This window comes from Quercus lobata, chromosome 10 (genome assembly GCF_001633185.2).
Source record: "Quercus lobata isolate SW786 chromosome 10, ValleyOak3.0 Primary Assembly, whole genome shotgun sequence".
Taxonomy (NCBI): Eukaryota; Viridiplantae; Streptophyta; class Magnoliopsida; order Fagales; family Fagaceae; genus Quercus; species Quercus lobata.
Genome location: NC_044913.1, coordinates 24,866,742 through 24,885,910, shown reverse-complemented (window position 1 = coordinate 24,885,910; position 19,169 = coordinate 24,866,742). Strand labels below are relative to the sequence as shown.

The 19,169-nt window shown below is 34.2% G+C and overlaps 2 protein-coding genes and 1 long non-coding RNA gene across 4 annotated transcripts in view; 2 read left to right on the top strand and 1 right to left on the bottom strand.

Moving 5' to 3' along the window:
- LOC115964549 (aspartyl protease APCB1-like) overlaps positions 1-15,966 on the top strand; it is a 29,971-nt gene extending 14,005 nt beyond the window's left edge. Inside the window, 3 exon segments of the mRNA XM_031083837.1 lie at positions 14,414-14,528; positions 14,627-14,699; positions 15,590-15,966. Coding sequence (XP_030939697.1) covers positions 14,414-14,528; positions 14,627-14,699; positions 15,590-15,675 — 274 coding nt within the window. The 3' untranslated portion in view covers positions 15,676-15,966.
- Positions 2,319-5,793, top strand: LOC115965317 (putative calcium-transporting ATPase 13, plasma membrane-type). The gene has a single exon (XM_031084508.1). It carries the CDS (start codon positions 2,557-2,559, stop codon positions 5,638-5,640), a length of 3,084 nt encoding a protein of 1,027 aa, XP_030940368.1. The 5' UTR covers positions 2,319-2,556; the 3' UTR covers positions 5,641-5,793.
- Positions 7,733-13,209, bottom strand: LOC115965318. 2 transcript variants are annotated; one of them, XR_004086027.1, is made up of 5 exons: positions 12,346-13,209; positions 9,070-9,142; positions 8,856-8,964; positions 8,052-8,164; positions 7,733-7,978 (listed from the first exon to the last, which is right to left on the bottom strand). It is a non-coding gene; the product is annotated as an uncharacterized LOC115965318 (long non-coding RNA). The 2 variants fall into 2 exon arrangements; XR_004086028.1 differs by having other exon boundaries at positions 8,887-8,964.
- Positions 15,967-19,169: the final 3,203 nt, after the last annotated feature.

The following is a 19,169-nucleotide window of genomic DNA, read 5'->3' as shown; positions in this document are numbered from 1 at the left end:
CCCACAGCCTCGCTGGTGAAGCCCAAATTGTTGTCCTCGACCCACAGCCTGCCGTCGTGCATGGAAGCCCCACCACCAGTGAAGGTAGTTTGGGTAGATCGTCATCCACCTCCACCTCCACCTCCACCGATCTATCCCTATTCCTCCACTGACCCACCTCCACCAACCCATCCCTTTTCCTCCACCGACCCATCTTCCTCCTTTCTTTTCACTCAAGACCCACATTCTCTAATAGAGACCTGGGGTTTTTAGGGATTGTTCCCATTTATAGTATGATATTTTTTTGTTTTGTTTTCATGATTTGGTTGAGGTAATAACAATGATATGTTCTTGGGTTGCAATTAATTCGTTTTTGTATGTCAAAAATTGAAAATTACAACTGATCCATTGATTTGATCAATCAATCCATTGAAAATTATAATCCAATTGTATTATAGGTATTTTTTGACATTGTCTTTGGAAAATGTTTTAAATTGGAGGACCAAACACCGGAAATACTTTTCCGGCGTATTTCCTAGAACACAACCAAACAGATGAAAATGTTTTCCTTTTCATAAAATATTTTCAATTGAAAATATTTTACATTCAGAAATTACTTTACATGTTGCCAAAAATAGCCTAAGAGAGAAAAGAAGAAACAAGAGAGAGAGAGAGAGAGAGAGAGAGAGAGAGAGAGAGAGAGAGCCATGACAATAAATGAATTTTTTTTTTGAAGAAATGAATAAGCAAATGAAATACATAAGCTACAGTGCCTACTAAATTTGGGCCAGCAATGAAGCAGAATCTCATTTTGCAGGTTCATTAATAGGCGTGGGTGTTTATTTGGGCTTCATTGGCTAAATGGGCATCATGCTATATTTTATGAGTTGATGTGAATGCAAGTCTAAGGTTTCATTTGTTTTAGGCTGGGTTTGATTCAATGGAAAATATTTTGTAGCTGTAAAATATTTTTAAGTGTTTGGTTGCATTTTTAAAAATACTATAAAATTTGTTTTTACTATTTTTTCACATTTTGTCATCTCCAGGTACACATTTAATTTTTTTTTTTTTTTAAATTAGAATAAAAAAAATGTGATTGGCAACCATAGACCAAGGACATTAGTAGTTGAGTGGCCACAGTTGGGGAGGAATGAAGGTTTGGTTAATGAGCTTTTGGTGAGACAGAAAATGTTTTTATGGCAAATGAAATTAATTGTAAACAATTTTTGGCTGGAAGTGTCTTTATCTTACGGTCAACCGAAAACAGTATAAAGTTGACCAACAATTATTGTTATCAAAAATTAAAAAAAAAAAAAAATCAATTGCCCTAAACACTACAAAAAAAAAATATCCAAGTGTTTGGTTGCGTTTCTAAGAATGCTCTGAAAAACATTTTCAAGTGTTTAAGGTTGGAGAGAGAAGAAGGTTTAAAGGGAGAAAGACGAGGGAAGAAGAGGCGGAGATTGACGTTGAGGGTTTGATACTTAGTGCAATGGTGTTGTGTTAATTCATTTGATATTTTATTTGTAATCTTTTGCAACGGGTTTTAGACTTTTAGATAAAAACCAGACTCGTTTTGCACTTTGTGACCCGGAGAAGTTTGGTACTCTAAACTAAAGGAACATAATAGTCCTATAAGCCCAGACACATAGAAGTACTATTATCCTAAAATCCATAAAGTTTGGAAAACCAAGATCATGGGAAGATTTTGATTTGGTTAAGATAAAGACTAAAACTTGAGCGACATTCATTTGAAACTTGAGGAATATTATTTTCTAGTCGACCATCAATTTTAGACACGCAAAACATTTTGGGGGAAACAGAGCCCAGAAGAGGGTAGAAAGTTTCCGTTTGCTTACCTGGAACAAGAAGGAAAGTAGGAACCTGAGGGTATAAATATGGTCAATGGGTTCACATCCCAGCGCGTTGACTGGTCGGTTACTTGAGAGCGTCGTAACTGCCGACACGTTTTTGGGCTTAATGTCTGTTACTGTTAGGCCACCGAATTTTTCTTTTTCATATCTTTTTCTCACGTAACAACTGTTTGAGTTTACTTAAGTATGGATACGCGTTTCTGGAGCTGCGACTGCATTTTCCTTCTTTTCTTTTCTTTTTTTTATTTTTTATTTTTTTTATTTTTTATTTAGAAGCATTGAGATATTGTCTGCTAGTGGGTCCGTATACAGTAAAATAATAAGCGGTGAACGGTATTTTTCAGTGGAGCCGTGCATTGTTCAACAGGTTTTAACAACTCCACTTTGCAACTTCAAAGTAAAAACCACCACCCTATAAAGGAATCAGAAACCACGTAAAGAAAAAAGCCTGTAACTTCAGAAATCTACGTACCTACCTATAAAAACCACCACCCTCTCTGCAACTTCAATTCTCATATCTACTAGCTAGCACTATATTCGATCTCCACATATCTCCATTCTCCTCTGTTCCATTTATATCCACATTATCTTGCTTTTCTTCCTCTTGTGATTACTACTTCATCCTCGCTTTCTTAAACATCATCTTTTCTTTTTACTCCTATTGTGCTTTGCAAACCATTTCAAGGATATTATCCTACAAAACATGGACCGCATTGAGTCTTTACTTGGTGCACAACACTCCCTTAGCACACCCAATAAAAGATGGCACTCCGCTTTTGTTTCCATATATTGTTCTAGAGCCCTTCTATCCTTTTTCACAGATTCTCTACTCCAGAAAAATCTCAAGGTTTCACCTTCTCCATCTTTCGTCATTTTGGATCTCAATCCAGACATTGGGTTCAAAGTTGATCAACCAACACTCACTAACCTTGTAAAAGATAAAAAGATTGAAAGACTCCAAAACATTGGAGGGATTGATGCACTGGCATTCACTCTCCAAACCAACGTTGAATGTGGGATTCATGGCAGTGATGAAGACATTGCTCGCCGACACGAGGCTTTTGGCTCAAACACATATAAAAGACCACCTACAAAGAGCTTCTTCCATTTTTTAGTGGAAGCCTTCAAGGATCTTACCATTCTCATCCTTCTAGGCTGTGCTGTACTCTCTCTGGTATTTGGCATTAAAGAGAATGGAATAAAAGAAGGATGGTATGACGGTGGAAGCATATTTGTTGCTATATTTCTTGTCATTGCTGTTTCTACCATTAGTAACTTCAAGCAAAACAGACAATTTGACAAGTTATCCAAAGTCAGCAACAATATCCAAATTGATGTTGTGAGAGCTGGGCGGCGTCAACATATTTCAATATTTGAAATTGTAGTTGGAGATATCATCTGCTTAAAGATTGGAGATCAAGTCCCAGCTGATGGGCTATTCTTAGATGGGTATTCATTGCAAGTGGACGAATCCAGCATGACAGGGGAAAGTGAACATGTAGAAGTAAATTGCAGTCATCCATATTTGTTTTCTGGCACTAAGGTGGTTGATGGCTATGCTCAAATGCTTGTCACTTCGGTTGGGATGAACACAACATGGGGCGAGATGATGAGCTCAATCAGTCGTGATACCAATGAACAGACACCTTTACAAGTTCGGCTCAACAAGCTAACTTCATCAATAGGTAAGGTTGGTTTGGCAGTTGCTTTCCTAGTTCTTGTAGTCTTGTTGGTTAGATATTTCACAGGGAATACTAAAGATGAGAATGGAAATAAAGAGTTCAATGGCAGCAGCACCAAGGTTAATGATATACTAAATGCTGTGGTGGGGATTGTAGCTGCTGCAGTTACTATAGTCGTGGTTGCAATTCCAGAAGGTTTGCCTCTGGCTGTGACGCTTACACTTGCTTATTCCATGAAAAGAATGATGGCTGATCAGGCTATGGTGCGAAAGCTCTCTGCTTGTGAGACCATGGGCTCAGCCACCACCATTTGTACTGACAAAACAGGCACCCTCACGCTGAATAAAATGAAGGTGACTAAGTTTTGGCTAGGGAAAGAATCTTTTGTACCGGCTACTTTCTCATCAATTAATCCATATATTCTCAAACTGGTCCAAGAAGGAGTTGCTCTAAACACAACCGGTAGTGTTTACAGACCTACTTTAGGATCTGAAATTGATTTCTCAGGTAGTCCCACTGAACAAGCAATTCTTTCATGGGCTGTTCTGGAGCTAAACATGGAAATGGAACAATTGAAGCAAAGCTGTAAGATTCTTTACGTTGAAGCATTCAATTCTCAGAAGAAACAAAGCGGAGTCATAACAAGGAGAAAGATAGACAACACAATCCACGTACACTGGAAAGGAGCCGCAGAGATGATTTTGAAAATGTGTTCAAGTTACTATGATGCTTCTGGAATTAGGAAAGATCTAGATGATGGTGAAAAGATGAAATTTGAGCAAATAATTCAAGGTATGGCAGCTAGTAGCCTCCGGTGCATTGCTTTTGCACATAAGCAAATTTCAGAAGAAGATCAAGAACATGATATGGAGCAAAAAAAGATAGAAGAAGATGGTCTGACCCTATTAGGATTGGTGGGTATAAAGGACCCATGTCGTCCAGGGGTAAAGAAAGCTGTGGAAAATTGCCAAAATGCAGGTGTGAACATCAAAATGATCACTGGAGACAATGTTTTCACAGCAAAAGCTATTGCTGTTGAATGTGGAATACTGAGGATTGGTCAAGACATGAGTGGAGCAGTGGTAGAAGGCATTGAATTCAGAAACTACACACAAAAGGAGAGAATGGAGAAAGTTGATAAAATTTGTGTGATGGCAAGGTCTTCTCCCTTCGACAAGCTACTGATGGTAGAATGTTTGAAACAAAATGGTCATGTTGTTGCAGTCACTGGAGATGGCACAAATGATGCACCAGCATTGAAAGAAGCTGACGTAGGACTTTCAATGGGAATTCAGGGCACCGAAGTGGCAAAGGAGAGCTCAGATGTTGTCATTTTGGATGACAACTTTGCCTCCGTTGCTACAGTTTTAAGGTGGGGAAGATGTGTGTACAACAACATCCAAAAGTTCATTCAGTTCCAACTCACCGTGAATGTTGCTGCTCTTGTGATCAACTTTGTGGCAGCTGTCTCAGCTGGTGAAGTCCCATTAACAGCAGTTCAGTTATTATGGGTGAACTTAATTATGGACACATTGGGTGCTCTAGCTCTTGCAACGGAGAAGCCTACCGAGGAGTTGATGACGAAGCCACCAGTAGGTCGAACTGAACCACTTATTACCAACATAATGTGGAGAAACCTCTTAGCCCAAGCTTTGTATCAGATTGTCGTCCTTTTGACCTTGCAATTCAAAGGTGAATCAATCTTTGGTGTGACTGAGAAGGTAAATGACACATTGATCTTCAATACTTTCGTCCTTTGTCAAGTGTTCAATGAATTCAATGCAAGAAAGCTTGAGAAGAAGAATGTGTTTAAAGGGATACATAGGAATAAGTTGTTTTTGGGGATCATAGCCATTACCATAGTCCTTCAAGTGGTTATGGTAGAATTTTTGAAGAAGTTTGCAGGTACAGAAAGGTTGAATTGGGGGCAATGGGGTGAGTGCATTGGATTTGGAATAGTATCTTGGCCAATTGGTTGGATTGTGAAGTGGATACCTGTTCCAAAAAGACCATTTTTGAGCTACCTAAACATGAAAAAGATGCAAGGACTTCCAACCCCATTTTTGTTCATATTGAAGACAAGCCCAAGGTTGATTGGTGTCTGATGATTATGTATTGTAGCCAGGTGACTAGATCACTGAGCTGATGATTTTTTTATTTTTTTATTTTTTAGGAAGATTGTGAGTGATATTTCATTTGTTTGTATATGATGTACTGTATTTAGTTAGTATATGATGATGTATTTCAATTCAAATATATGGAGAGTTTGATATATATATATATATATATATAGGAATGTTTGAATGTAACTTAAAATTAAAAATCAAACGGAACTTAGTATTGCGCAAAGCTAGTAATAGTGACAACAAAACATCAACCCAGCAAATATTGGGAAAGAGAAGAATTACAAGGAGCGGAGCTATATATATATATATATATTCATGAATTGAATGCTTACAAAGGTGGAGGGGACAATAAAAGGATGGAAGGCTAACAAATTAAAGCGCACGGCAATCAAAATTAATGAGCTCCCAGTCCCACCAAAAGGAATTGGATTTAATTAGCAAAAAAATAAAAATTATGATAGAGAGACTATAGATATTAAGATGTACTACTCACCTCACCATGAGATTTCCGAACTGCAACACAATTTGCTAGATACCTGCCATTCTCTGAGAGAGAGAGAGAGAGAGAGAGAGAGGGTAATGAGTAAGAATACAAGTAGGATTTTTGGAAAGAAGATATGGGGTAGAGAGAGAGAGAGAGGGTAATGAGTAAGAATACAAGTAGGATTTTTGGAAAGAAGATATGGGGTAGCGTCACATAATAATAAGTGTGGGCTGAGAAAATGAAGAGTTGGGAGTGGGACTATATATTGGGCCGAAGAAGGGAAGGAAGCGTCTGCCTCTATTTCTTTTTTTCTTTTCTTTTTGGTTAAGAGGAAATACAAAATACAGACTATCTCCCAGTGAGGTGAGATCAAGTTCAGTTATCCTATTAACAAACATGCCAACATTATTCATATTAACTAAATGCACAACATCAGGACTTGGTGGGTTATCAAAAACAGCAAAAGCTTCCGCCATGGTGCTACCCCATCTCGCAAGTACATCTGCGCAACGATTGCCTTCTTTATACACATGAACCACTTGGGCCCGGATGAACCTTGTCAGCAAGCACCTGCAATCATATAAGAGAGGGGCAAACGGCTTGTTAGTGGTTGCATTAGATTTGATAAGGTCCACCACCACTTTCACATCTAACTCCACAATCAACTGCTGGATTCCTGCATTCAAGGCCAGCTTCAACCCATCTCTTAACGCCCAAAACTCAGCAGTAATGCTGGTAGCAAATCCAATAGACCTCGCAAACCCTTTGATCCACAACCCATTGCAATCCCTTATAAGACCACCACCTCCCGCTTTGTCTGGGTTTCCACATGAAGCCCCATCCAAATTTAGTTTAAACCATCCAACAGGGGGCTTGAACCATTTCACTTGGACAATAGTTCTCTATTTAGCTTTCCTCATATTACCAACACAAAAGAAAAACTCCACAGCTTGGGTAAGACAATAGCTATGAAGATTGAGATTAAGAGGGGCATTATCAAACATCACTCTATTACGATGTTTCCAAAGATTCCAGATGGCAAAAGGAAATATAGCGCTCCACGGATTGTGATTCTGATGAGTCCACTTGTGAAGACAATTCTCATAGAGCTAATCATCTAAACATTGAGTGTGCCCAGCCATAAAAAAATGAGAAACCCCCATCTCAGACCAAAAATGTTGTGCAAACAAACACTCTCTCAACAAGTGGTCTATAGACTCAACTTGATTTTTTGCAAACTGGACATAACCTGATGCAATTAATGCCCCTGGCAGCAAGAACATCCCTCGCAGGCACGCTATTATGCATACATAGCCCTAAAAAACTAATAATCTTTGGGAGAGTAACTATTTCTAGGAGTGTGTAACCCGTGTAATGCATAGGAAAGTAACTATTTATGACTTGGTTGATATTGTCTACTCATGCATACAAATATCTTGAGCATCAATGTCTTAAGTTCAACCAGCAAAGTATAAACAACATTTTTGCTTTAATATTCACAGAGCCAACGGTATACCCTGCACACATATTTAAAATTTTTGAAAAAAAAAAAAAAAGAATAAGACAACAGAAAGAAATATGGTCTAACTTAGGTAAATACAAGTTTATAAATTACACAATTTATGGTAAAAATTTTTTTTGAATCATCAAACATTTGCCTTCATATTTACCCTAGAAGACCATATCAAAAGTTATATCATAGTTGAATAATGGTCATTAGGTGGATAGTAATAATACAGATGTTTTAAAGCAAAAATGCAATAACTGAAGAAAATATTTCTTCCACGGCACCTCAAAACTTTTTACGCATAAGTCATCATAAGCTAGGGGAGCCTGTAGTCGCCAAATCAAAAGAAAGGTGGAAGAGTTTCAAAATTTTTTGAAAAGTTATATTATTGACTGTTACCTTTTTGTAACTCTTCAGCAATTGTTCTTATCTGGCAATTGCAGGCTTCTCTCTCTGCAAATGTTCACAAACACTTTTACCCTAGGTCTTAAACTTCCATTTGAAGTTTTATCCTGAGAATCAATATAGACAGCATTAAAGCTTTTAATATAAAGAGTAGTGAACACCTAGAACATAACAATCTATGCAAAGTGATTCATTGACTCATCATAGGCAATTAGCAAAAGAGAGTGAAAAAGAGAGCTATAAATTTAATTTTTATACAATATAGCATTTTCCCTCATAAGTACACATAACTCTAATTTTGTTTCCAATATATTAACTTATAAGTTATAAAACTATTTTCTCAGACCTGAAAAAATAAAACAAAAACTAAAGCAAAATGGAATACGGGGAGAAATGTTCTGATGTTTTTAACAAAGATGATCTCTCTATAAGAGTGTGTGTGTGGGTGTGTGTGTGTGTGTCTACATACATTTTTCTGTAAAGCTTATATAATGATAAACTGAAAGTTCTAAATGAAATACTCAATGAGACTAAGTTGGCGTGCATAATCAAATTGCAATTGTGCTTTTGGTGGTCATTCCCTGGTCATAGACGGATATCTTTTGTAATTTAAATTGTGAATTACCTAATAGGATTGTGAGTTTATAATCTTGCAGATCACCTATCACAAAACTTAACTACATTGACTTGCTAAACAAAATTAGAAACAACCATACAACTGTAATTTTCTTTTGGTCTTCATACAACAAAAAAGGCATTGAATGAGGTAAATAATATAATGAAATAGATAAATAGTACCTAAAAGAAGCACTAAAGAAGAATAAATTACTTTATAACAGTGCACTATCTATTCTCTTCAGCAGTTCCATCTCCTCCCACAAGAAACTTCAGGATCAAAATAGCACAACTGGAAGTATGAAACAAACACAGAATATCATGCCCACCGTCAAATTGCAGTACATTGTCAAACTATAGTAAGACCAAGTACCAAAGTTTACTAAAGACATATTACCCAATATTGTGGCTTCTTCAATTTGTGAACCCCTCTATTTATAAGCTTTTGCTATGGTGCCACCCATCATTCTCTTCCAAAATAAATTTAAAAGTATAAGAGGATTAAGAAAACTAACAAAGGTAACTTGATACATTACACTATAATTTAGGTAAATCATATACTTCCATCATTCACAAATTTAGAAGAAAAAATCTCAGTTGAGTTAAGTACCATGTAAAGCCTCAAATTACTGAATTTTCTCACGTGACTACATGACAGATTCTCTAATTGTCTTCTCAACTTACTGAAATTTCATGGGATTTAATTTTTTTTTTTTTTTTTAATTTCATGGTATTTAAATAGCAGAAGTAATCCATAATTAGCAAAGTAAACTAACAAACGTAATTGAAATTTGAAACAAACAAACAAACAAAAAAACAAAACTTTAAAATTGGCTGCAATTCCTTTTACTATTGTTTAATATTTGTTCTCAGTACCAAACAAATTCCTAATTAACTTTCAAGAATGTAATACTACATGCAAAACCAAAGAAACAAAACATTGTAAACACTGAAACCAAAGCTTAGGAATCTCATAGAAAATTAATCTTTGCCACAACCTACAAAGTAATCAACTTTGTACAAAGAACATTATACTCTCAGATTTCACAGTTTAAACTCATTAAAACCCAACATCAAAAACAACAAAATCAAGACTTAAAAAATCTCTTTTAAAAAAAAATCAACTAAAATCTACAAAGTAATAAACTTAGTATAAAGAGAGTTATACTATCAGATTTCAAAATCGCACAATTTCACTCCCCCCCCCCCCCCCCCCCCCCCCTCCTACAAAAAAAAGAACAAGTAAGAGGCCATTAAAACTTAGGTAGGATTTTCATATTGTGAGGGGTTCTCCCTGATTTTAACAAACAGAGAGGAAAATGGTCACGAATCCAAATTCCTAAATTGACAGCAAACCATAATTGAAGAGAATGTTAGGAAAAAAAATTAGTACCTTTGCTTTGATTAAATTAGAGACTAGATTGTAGAAAGATTCCACTTCATTTTTGCAAAGAAAGAAATTGAATGATTTAAATCCAAAAGAAAAGAATTCAAACATACCCATTACTGAAAATATTTAATAAAAATAGTCACATATCATAATTCTGATTTCCTTAACCCTAATTTCTGGAACAAAAATCCAACTGCAATTGTAAAATTTGAAAACATATAACAAAACTAATTTAACTTTAAATTTTTAATACAAATGAAAACTTAATAATCTACAAAATTAACAAATGAATTATAAAAACTCCTCCAATAAATGTTTATCTATGTTACTAAGATTGATTCTTAGAGCCTATATATGACTTAAAGATACAATCTATGTTTATCTATGTAACTAAGATTGATTCTTTGAATCTATATATGACTTAAAGATACAATCTGTTGTTCAAAATCTCCCAAGAGTAAATACAAAAATCATAATTTTCCAACCAAAGTAGCTAGGTTTTGCTAAGGCATTAACCCAAAGGTTAAATTTCCATAATGAATGATGTCAGTCACTTCAAATGAAGCTCTTCATAAAATACCTACAATCATCTACAATGAAGATATATATTTTTATTATTGATACCTGCTTAACCTATTACATTTTATGCCCAATTTGTATTCTTGGCTTCTTCTTCTTCTTCTTCTTTTTTTTTTTTTTTTTTTTGGTTGGTATAAATGTGTTTTTGGCTTAGTTTTTAACAAAAGCCCTTTTAACTACAATAGATGATGGTATTCAAAATACCATTTTCATAAGCCTCAACAGTGTGGCAAGTAATCACTTGATTCTTGTACGCCATTTTCTTTCTTATCCTACCCAATGAAGATGACTTATAACCTGTGTAAAAATGATATAAAAAATTAGAAAACCCATCTTGAAGCCTTGATAACATTTCTCATGGCATTGATGAGAACAAAGAATTAGAAAAAAGTTTACCAAAAGTTGGTCTTTCATCCCTAAAATTTAAGAAGATCATTTTTTGTCCCTAAACTATTAAAAAGCTTGTATTTTGTCCCTAAACTATAGAAAATGTGTTATTTCTGTACTTAAACTTTAAAAAATATCTTTTTTCATTTCTAAACTATTGAAAAATGTTCTTTTTTCATCTCTACTTTTATCTCTAAGCTATTGAAAAAAGTCTTTACAAAGTTTAAGGATGAAAAAAGAAATTTTTAAAGTTTAGGGATGAAAAACAAACTTTTTGTAAAGTTTAGAGACCAAAATAGTATTTTACCCAAAACTTAAACACAAGAAAAGCAATATCTAATAATTGTATCTAAATGATAGAGCTGTACAAATATGTCTTCAAAGATGTTTGTATATGATGGTAAGTATATTATTATAATGACATAGTAGGCTTTATGAATTCTTTTTCCACCATTACCAAGGCAACTTAGCCAAGGATGAACAGGAAGAATCCTAAAGAGAGGTAATTTAGGATTCCATGCTAGAAAATTTTCAAAGAAAATGACATGAAATCATTTTAAACCCAAAGAAAAAGAATCATCTAGTTCACATTGACAATAATAGTTCTTGGTAGTGTAAATTCCACCCCCGTGCTAATTTATAAGCCTTTCTCTCTCTCTCACTCTCCCACACAAACATGTTAGACATGCAACTGCCCCTAAGGGAAATTCCAAGACCTTATAATGCTAAAATGTGAAACAACGCAGGATCAATGTTGTCTTAATAGGACCTATTAGAAAAAAAAAAAAAAAGCTGTCTTAATAGGGATTGTATTGATTCATTGAAAGAGATCTCAAATAAATATCTAGACCAATAGGTTTTAACAACTTCACTTTAAATTGGTAATCTAATTAATACCAATATAAGGTCATCAAAACAACTGAATGCTTAAAAAGAAATTATCTAGCCTAGTCAAATAGGGCCTTATGGAGTTGAAACAATAAAACAATGAAAATAGTGAATAAATAATTGTTGCAGAGAAGTAATGCCTTCTAAAGATTAAAAAAAAAAAAAAAAAAAAAAAATTATAAGGCAATATAAAGGTAGCATAATTTAGAAGACTCATTGCTCGGCCTTTTGTCATGAAGACATTTTATTAGTTTCAGAAAGAGCCCAATATTTGTTAATTGCCTATGTAAAGCCAATAATTCTAGCGGTAATTTTTAGAAAATGAATTTAATTTGTTGCCTATGTTAAAGCCATCTAAAATTCATAAATTAAAAAAAAACATACACAGAAACAGAAATAAAGAAAGTGCACCATCATTCAAAGACCTACCACCAACTCCCTTGACATCTCTCTCTATTGCCTATGTCAGCTCAGTCTTCAAAGACCAGACTTGCTCCTCAGTACTGAACCGTAGTTTTGGCTCTACAAAAAAACATTATCCCAGAAAGTGTAATACGGTGAGTGTTTTGGGTAAAGAAGAAAAAATAATGCTCAACAAAAGCAGATGCAAAAAAGATGTAATGTGATCAACTGCTGAGCCAGAGAGAATTTTTGCTCGAATAGAATTTGACCCAAAAAAAAAAAAGCTTATTACTCATTACTAGTCAAAGATCAGATACGGAACAATAAAATATAGATCGAACTGGGGCACTAGAAAGCTAATCAAATCTCCATAATCTGAAACAAAAACTCAGTAACTCACATTCGAAAAGTAAGAACAGATCGATCATATAATAAGGCTGATTCTTACAAGAATGAAATAAAGAGAGAGAGTTTAAAAAGAAAGAAAGAAATTGAGAGAGAGAGAGAGATTAGCCGAAACCCCGAAAGGAATGAATAAAAATATAAAAAGAATTAGAGAGATATTACAAAGAACGCAAGCAAACCCCTCTTCTCTTTTTATATTTAATATTTATCATCAGCTCCCCTATCTCCTTCTTCTCCCTGAAACACTGAGTCGTAGCCACTACCACTCTACTCACTACTCACTAACCAAAAAGACTAAAAATAAACCAGAGGAAATAGTAATACCTTTCTTCTTCCATTTTTACAGACTTAAGGAAAAGACAGAATTAACCTCCCAATAGAAATCTAAAACCCATTTTCTCATACACACACACACTGTGACACCCCCCCCTAACTCCCCAACTCAGCGTCGCTCATCCATAGTTCCTGCTCCGGCTCTGCGTTCAAACACAGGTCTGTCTGTCTGTCTCTGCTCTTAATTCGTATTTTCATCATATTTAATTGCTTTCAATATTTTAGTTTCATGTTTATTCTACACCTCCACTTATCCAAATTACCAACTTCTTTCTTTTAACCTTATTTCGGTTTCTTTTCTTCTTCTTCTTTTTTTTGAGCAAAGAAAATTTTATTCATAGTCTTTAAGAAGGAGTCACCCAAGTATACAGGAGAGGGACAAAACAATCAAATACATAAATTACAAAGCATCCATCAAATCATAGACCCAAAGATAGGAGAAGACGGGTTTTGGGATAGTTTAGGAATGGGAGACATGAACTTCTAATCGAATCTGGCTTATTGAGCTAGCTGATATGCATCTTCAGACTGGAAGTTATATAAAAAAATAGTTGTTTCTTGAAATTTCCTTCTAACGCGTCTAGATAAGACTTGCTTGTGAGTTGTATTTGCTGTCAAAATGGCCGTGAAATTAATCAAAATGATTAGAATTAGTATCCATAATAGGTGTTGTATGTGCCGTGGTAATGGGGAATTTATGGGTTCAGGTTTTTGGTATCCAATGGGTCATGCCAGGCTCTGTGGTGGGGTTGTTATTTTGTTGGAATCATTGGCTTGGGATTCATACTTTAGATACTTGGAATTGGATTCCAGGCTATTTGATGTGGATTGTATGGATGGAATGAAATTGTCATTCTTTTGAGGACACGGAGAAGACCTTGGAAGATTTAAAAGATCTGTGCCAGCGTAGTCTTTTTGATTGATCTCAGTACTGGGGTTTTACGGATTGTTCCTTGCTTCCAGATTTTATGTCTTCTCTTAGAATAGCCTCTTGATTTCTTTTTCTTTGTTGTCTGTTTTTGTTTTCCTGTGTTCATCATCATGAACACCTTGTATGCTTTCCTTTCCTTTTTTCATCAATAATATTACTCTTATTACCTATAAAAAAAAAAAAAATGAAAGAAGAGAAAAGTAAAGGTATTCCTTCCCTTTGATGAAAAAAAAGTGGCCTGAACAAGTAGCTTAAGTTCATTGCAACTTTGAACTTTATCCGCTAAGTTTCAATGATCTCTTAAAATGTAAAACAAGCCTTACAATAAACATGTCATAATATTCTATTGCTTCAATTTGACCTCACTTTTAAGGCTTTCTGATTCATAGATTCAAAATTCTAAAAGCTGCACCCATCTGCTTGCAGATCTGTCAAGGATGTCAAGCATTTCTTTAAGACTTTAACCCTTCAGTTTTGGAGCACATGGTGGATTGGCTCCACAAAACTTCAAATTCCTCCTGAGGGCTACTTGATTATTAGTGTAAGCAATCATATTCTCTTTCCATCAGATTTTAACTTTAAAGTGTTCAAATGTATGGTATTTATAGGCCATTGTGTAACAAGCCTCTCTATTTGTAGGACAAAGGCAACGTCTGCTTGGGTATCCTTGATGGAAGCAAAGTACATGATGGATCAACGATTATACTTGGAGGTATGTTCAGTATTATTAGAAAGAGAATAAAAACTAGCCATCATTTCACCAAGAATGACCTTGGGGGTGGATGAGGTGGCTTTTAGTATATTAGCCCTCATTCCATCCCCAAGGTCATTTTTGATGAGAAGCTGCTAGAACCAGAGGTGGATTTTGTGAGTTTGGATTCTCTAAGGTCTTCTTTATTTATCACATTTAATTTTATTGAATAAAGTTATCACAAAGTTTACTGTTTTCTGTTGGTTTAGGATCTAGGTACTTCTCACAAAAATCCTTATCTAGTTTTTGGCTGAAAGTGTGGTCAAGCATACTTGTACCTTGAAAAAAATGAAAAAAAGTGGGAAAACGTGAGATTTTAAAAAGTTGTATATAAGAGATAAAAGCTAAAAGTTGATGCTAAACAACACCTTAGTTATAGTTCTTTAAGTGCAGTACATTTGGTTCCCCAATTAAATTTAAACACATAATTAAATTGAATTATATTCTCTTAAGGAAAGATAATACTGTTTATATTGTATTAATCAATAAAGACGTATTTAAATTTAATTGGAGAAAGTAATGTACTGCCCCTTAAGAATTATACATAAGTTTTGCCCCTATTATGATTAACCTATCACATTATTTATTCGTTTACTACATTGGAATTGGGCGGGTTTGTATTCACTCTGTTGGGAAGATGTTCTGAGTTTTTACGTGAGACCTTGGTATGACATGTCTTGATCATGCAAACCCAAAAACTTATATAAGGTTGAGTTCAAGTATGTTATATTAAATTCTCGCTGTTATTACTATAATTAATCACTTACACTTGTGTATACAAATATTTTCACACCACTCCTTTCTCCCATTTGTTGACAAATTGTTAACTATAGTTGAAATGACCTCTGCAGACATCTCATTGCGTGGGAAACTGGTCATATATGACAATGTAAAGCATAAAATTGGATGGCAACCATCAGATTGCATCAGGTCATGAAAATTTAAATCTCCTCGGCCCTTTTGGGGAGAAGGGACTTCGTAGCTAGTATGGGACGAAGTAGACCAGCTTCCTTTGTACATACCGGCTTTAAGTTTTTGCTGCTCTTTTTGTATATATTCTATGAAGTAGTTTATGTGAACTATGCACGTCATCAACACTCTTGTCTATGATATGTAAGTATGAATGTAAATAAATAAAAATTTTCTGGACCATGAAACATATTCTGTATGTATTTTGTTAATGATGATGTAATATATTGTTCTTTAGGATAGCAAGACATTCAATCCACAGCCATTCCACATTGCAACAAGAATCTGGTAAATATTTAGAAGTAATTTTGTGCTTGCTAATTACAAATAAAAAGAATTATATACATATTAATTAATAAGTTGTGTGTTTGTGTGGAGGTGAGGGTGTTTGATTATATATAGGTTGAGATGAATACGGCTAATTTTTAATAATCGTTTTAGTACTTGTAGATCAATAGGGAGTCACTTGATCTATTTGGCTAATTTGCACATTAGTATTTTATTAATTACTCAATTCGTCATTTAAAAATTTAAAAATTATATTGGATAAATATATTTATAATTGTTAAGCAAGTAATGACATGAATAATTAATTGGATTAATTTGTAATGACCATTGGTTAGGAAAATGAAAATGAATTTGACCTATTTATAATTCGTGTTTAAGTAGTTTAACCTGTTTTGATTATGTTCAATTTGATGTTTGCACAATGATAACTAAATCTCTTGCTATTGCACTATTATGTGACTTTTATTGATGATGACTCCAGAAAAGTATGAGCATTTTCTTCGAAAATTATATATTCGCGTGAAAGTTGAAAGGGAAACTGTACGGTAGTTAAAATATGGTAGTGCAAATAATGGTGGAGAATACAGATGACCATTTGATGAGTACAATTGCCTAAATCTTTTTGTGTTGAGATATTGAGGACCGTTGCTGGTTTGATCAATCTCTTGTTGCCAGTTCCTTAGGATGGTAATATTTCCTTAAAGAGTTTGGTTAGGGAAAGATGTTTGTTTTGAGCACTTGAGAGTGTTTGATTGTAGAGCCTTTGTTCGTATTCCACAAAATTAGATGTCTAAGTTTGATAGAAAATCAAAATAGTACATCTTCCTAGGTCATGCACATGAAGAGTTTGGGTACAAATTAAGGGATATGGTTGATAAGAAAATCGTTTAGACTTTAGAGGCAAAGTTGTTGGATCTTTTTTTGAGTAATAAATATTAGGAATATTACAAATTTTACTATATAAGTCATATAAATTGATATGTTACTAATCACAATATATAAGTAATTCAAATTCACATTTATTATTTTGTTGAAGTGCCACCAATCACATTCATTGCCACATTGTTTTGTAATTTTTTGATAGTAGCTTTCACATTTTCGAAAGAAAAAAAAGAATTTATAGAAATACAACCCAATCACAATTAGTCATATTAACGTGTAAGAATATTGGATCTAATAAAAAATTATAATATAGAACAAGAAATAATATATTATTTAATTGATAATGAAATATAAAAGATCAATATTATTTAACTTATTGAAATTATATTGAAATATAAAAAAGCCAATTAATAGCCAAAGTGATGTGATGTAATGTGGCACCACCTTCAAATCTTTAAATAAATCATCCACAACCCCTTCTAGAAAAACAAAGACTAAAACCCCATTAAAACACACCAAATAGGAGTAAGTTACAAAATAAGATATTAGTTCTCTTATCATTTTAATCAAGTAGGCAATAAATTGGTATAGCGAGCAAGGGATTGGCTCTTGGCATTGTTAACCCATCGTTCTCCTCCATGTCCAGGTCATTAGGCAACATGCCATTAGGTAGCTCCCAATGAAAGCAATGCACTAACTGGGCTACAATATATTTGACATTTATAATGCCTAATAGCATTCCAGGACACTCTCTTTCGACCAGATCCAAATGGGAGAAACTGGAAGTCACGTCCCCATAGCCGGCTCCAACATATAAGCAAGAGAGGCAGTCACCTAAGGCCCCCGGATAAAAAAAGGCCCCCTAATTTTAACCAATAGAGCTATTTCTTTTATTTTAATATTATTAATTCAGCCCAAATATTAACCAATAAATAAAATAGTATTTTTTTTACGAAAAAGAAATTCTACGTTCACAATATTTTTTACAATAAATTCTAAGTAGCAGGATGTTATTGGTGGTTAAAAAAATAATTTCAATGGTGGGTTCAAATTGAAATTAGTAACAATTTAACACCTAGAATTTATTGTAAAAATGTTATGAATTTAGCACTTCTAAAAAAAAAAGAGCAATTACACAAAAAATTTCACAAGATTTTTCACAACAATTGAGTTGGAAAATTTTTACTAATTCTCGTTTAGGTCTATTACTAACATAATTTTTTTACTTACTATTATTAATCTGCCACATCAACAAGTATGAAAATTTTTGTCAAATTTTTTACGTCTATAGCCATTCTCAAAAAAAAATTTCTAAGTGGTTCATATTAATTAGTAATTTTGCATCTAACAAGAGAATAGAGTTTAAGTAATATTTAGATTTTTTTTTTAAAGTCATTTTTAAATATATAAAAGGCCTCAATTCATTTTTCGCCTTAGGCTCCTCAATGCATCAAGCTGCCTCTGCAGTCTGCACGTCCCTTCATATTTATATTATTATTTATGAACCTTTTAGGGTAAAATTCTTCCATGTTATTGGACCACACATTAGGATCTCATCCAATAGTCCAAGAATTTGTTAAAATGACTGTTCCCTTAGGTATGTAATATCCATTAATCTCAATGTCCTTCATGGATTGATGTGGGATTAGAAATATTGCAGTAGGATGTAGTCTAAAACTCTCTCTTATCACTATATCCAAGTGTGGTAACTTTTCCAAATCTGTTTCCTCCACCATTCTATTCATTCCAACAACACTTCTTAGCTCATCTTGTAGATGTTTCTCGTGGATGCCTCAAGAGCTCAGAGAGGCTCCACTCAATTGCAGCACTTGAAGTGTCTGATGCGCCCGCAAACATGTCCAACATGATAGCCTTTATACTCTCTCGGTCAATTGTGTAAATTTGCTCATCATGGGTTGGTTCATCAAGGAAAGTAATGTGTCCACAAAGTCCCTATGATGACCTTGTTGCCCAATGTCAACTTGTTCATGTTCTCGGATAATTGCGTCGAAGACTTTTTCGAGAGCCTCAGGAACATTCTTCAGGCGCCGTTCCAATCCCTGAGGACAATAAATGGTTAATCAATTGTAAAGTCACATTTCCATTACTTAATCGATTGATAAATGCATTTGGAAATAAATATCAATTATTTTTTATTCAGTAATTTGTCAATTCGAGTATTATATATATATATAGTTGTAAATTTAAATTTAATCCATCAATATTTTCCCTTTTTATAGTATAAAATCCTAGTATGTTTAAAATAAAATAAACTTTCAAAATGTAGAACAA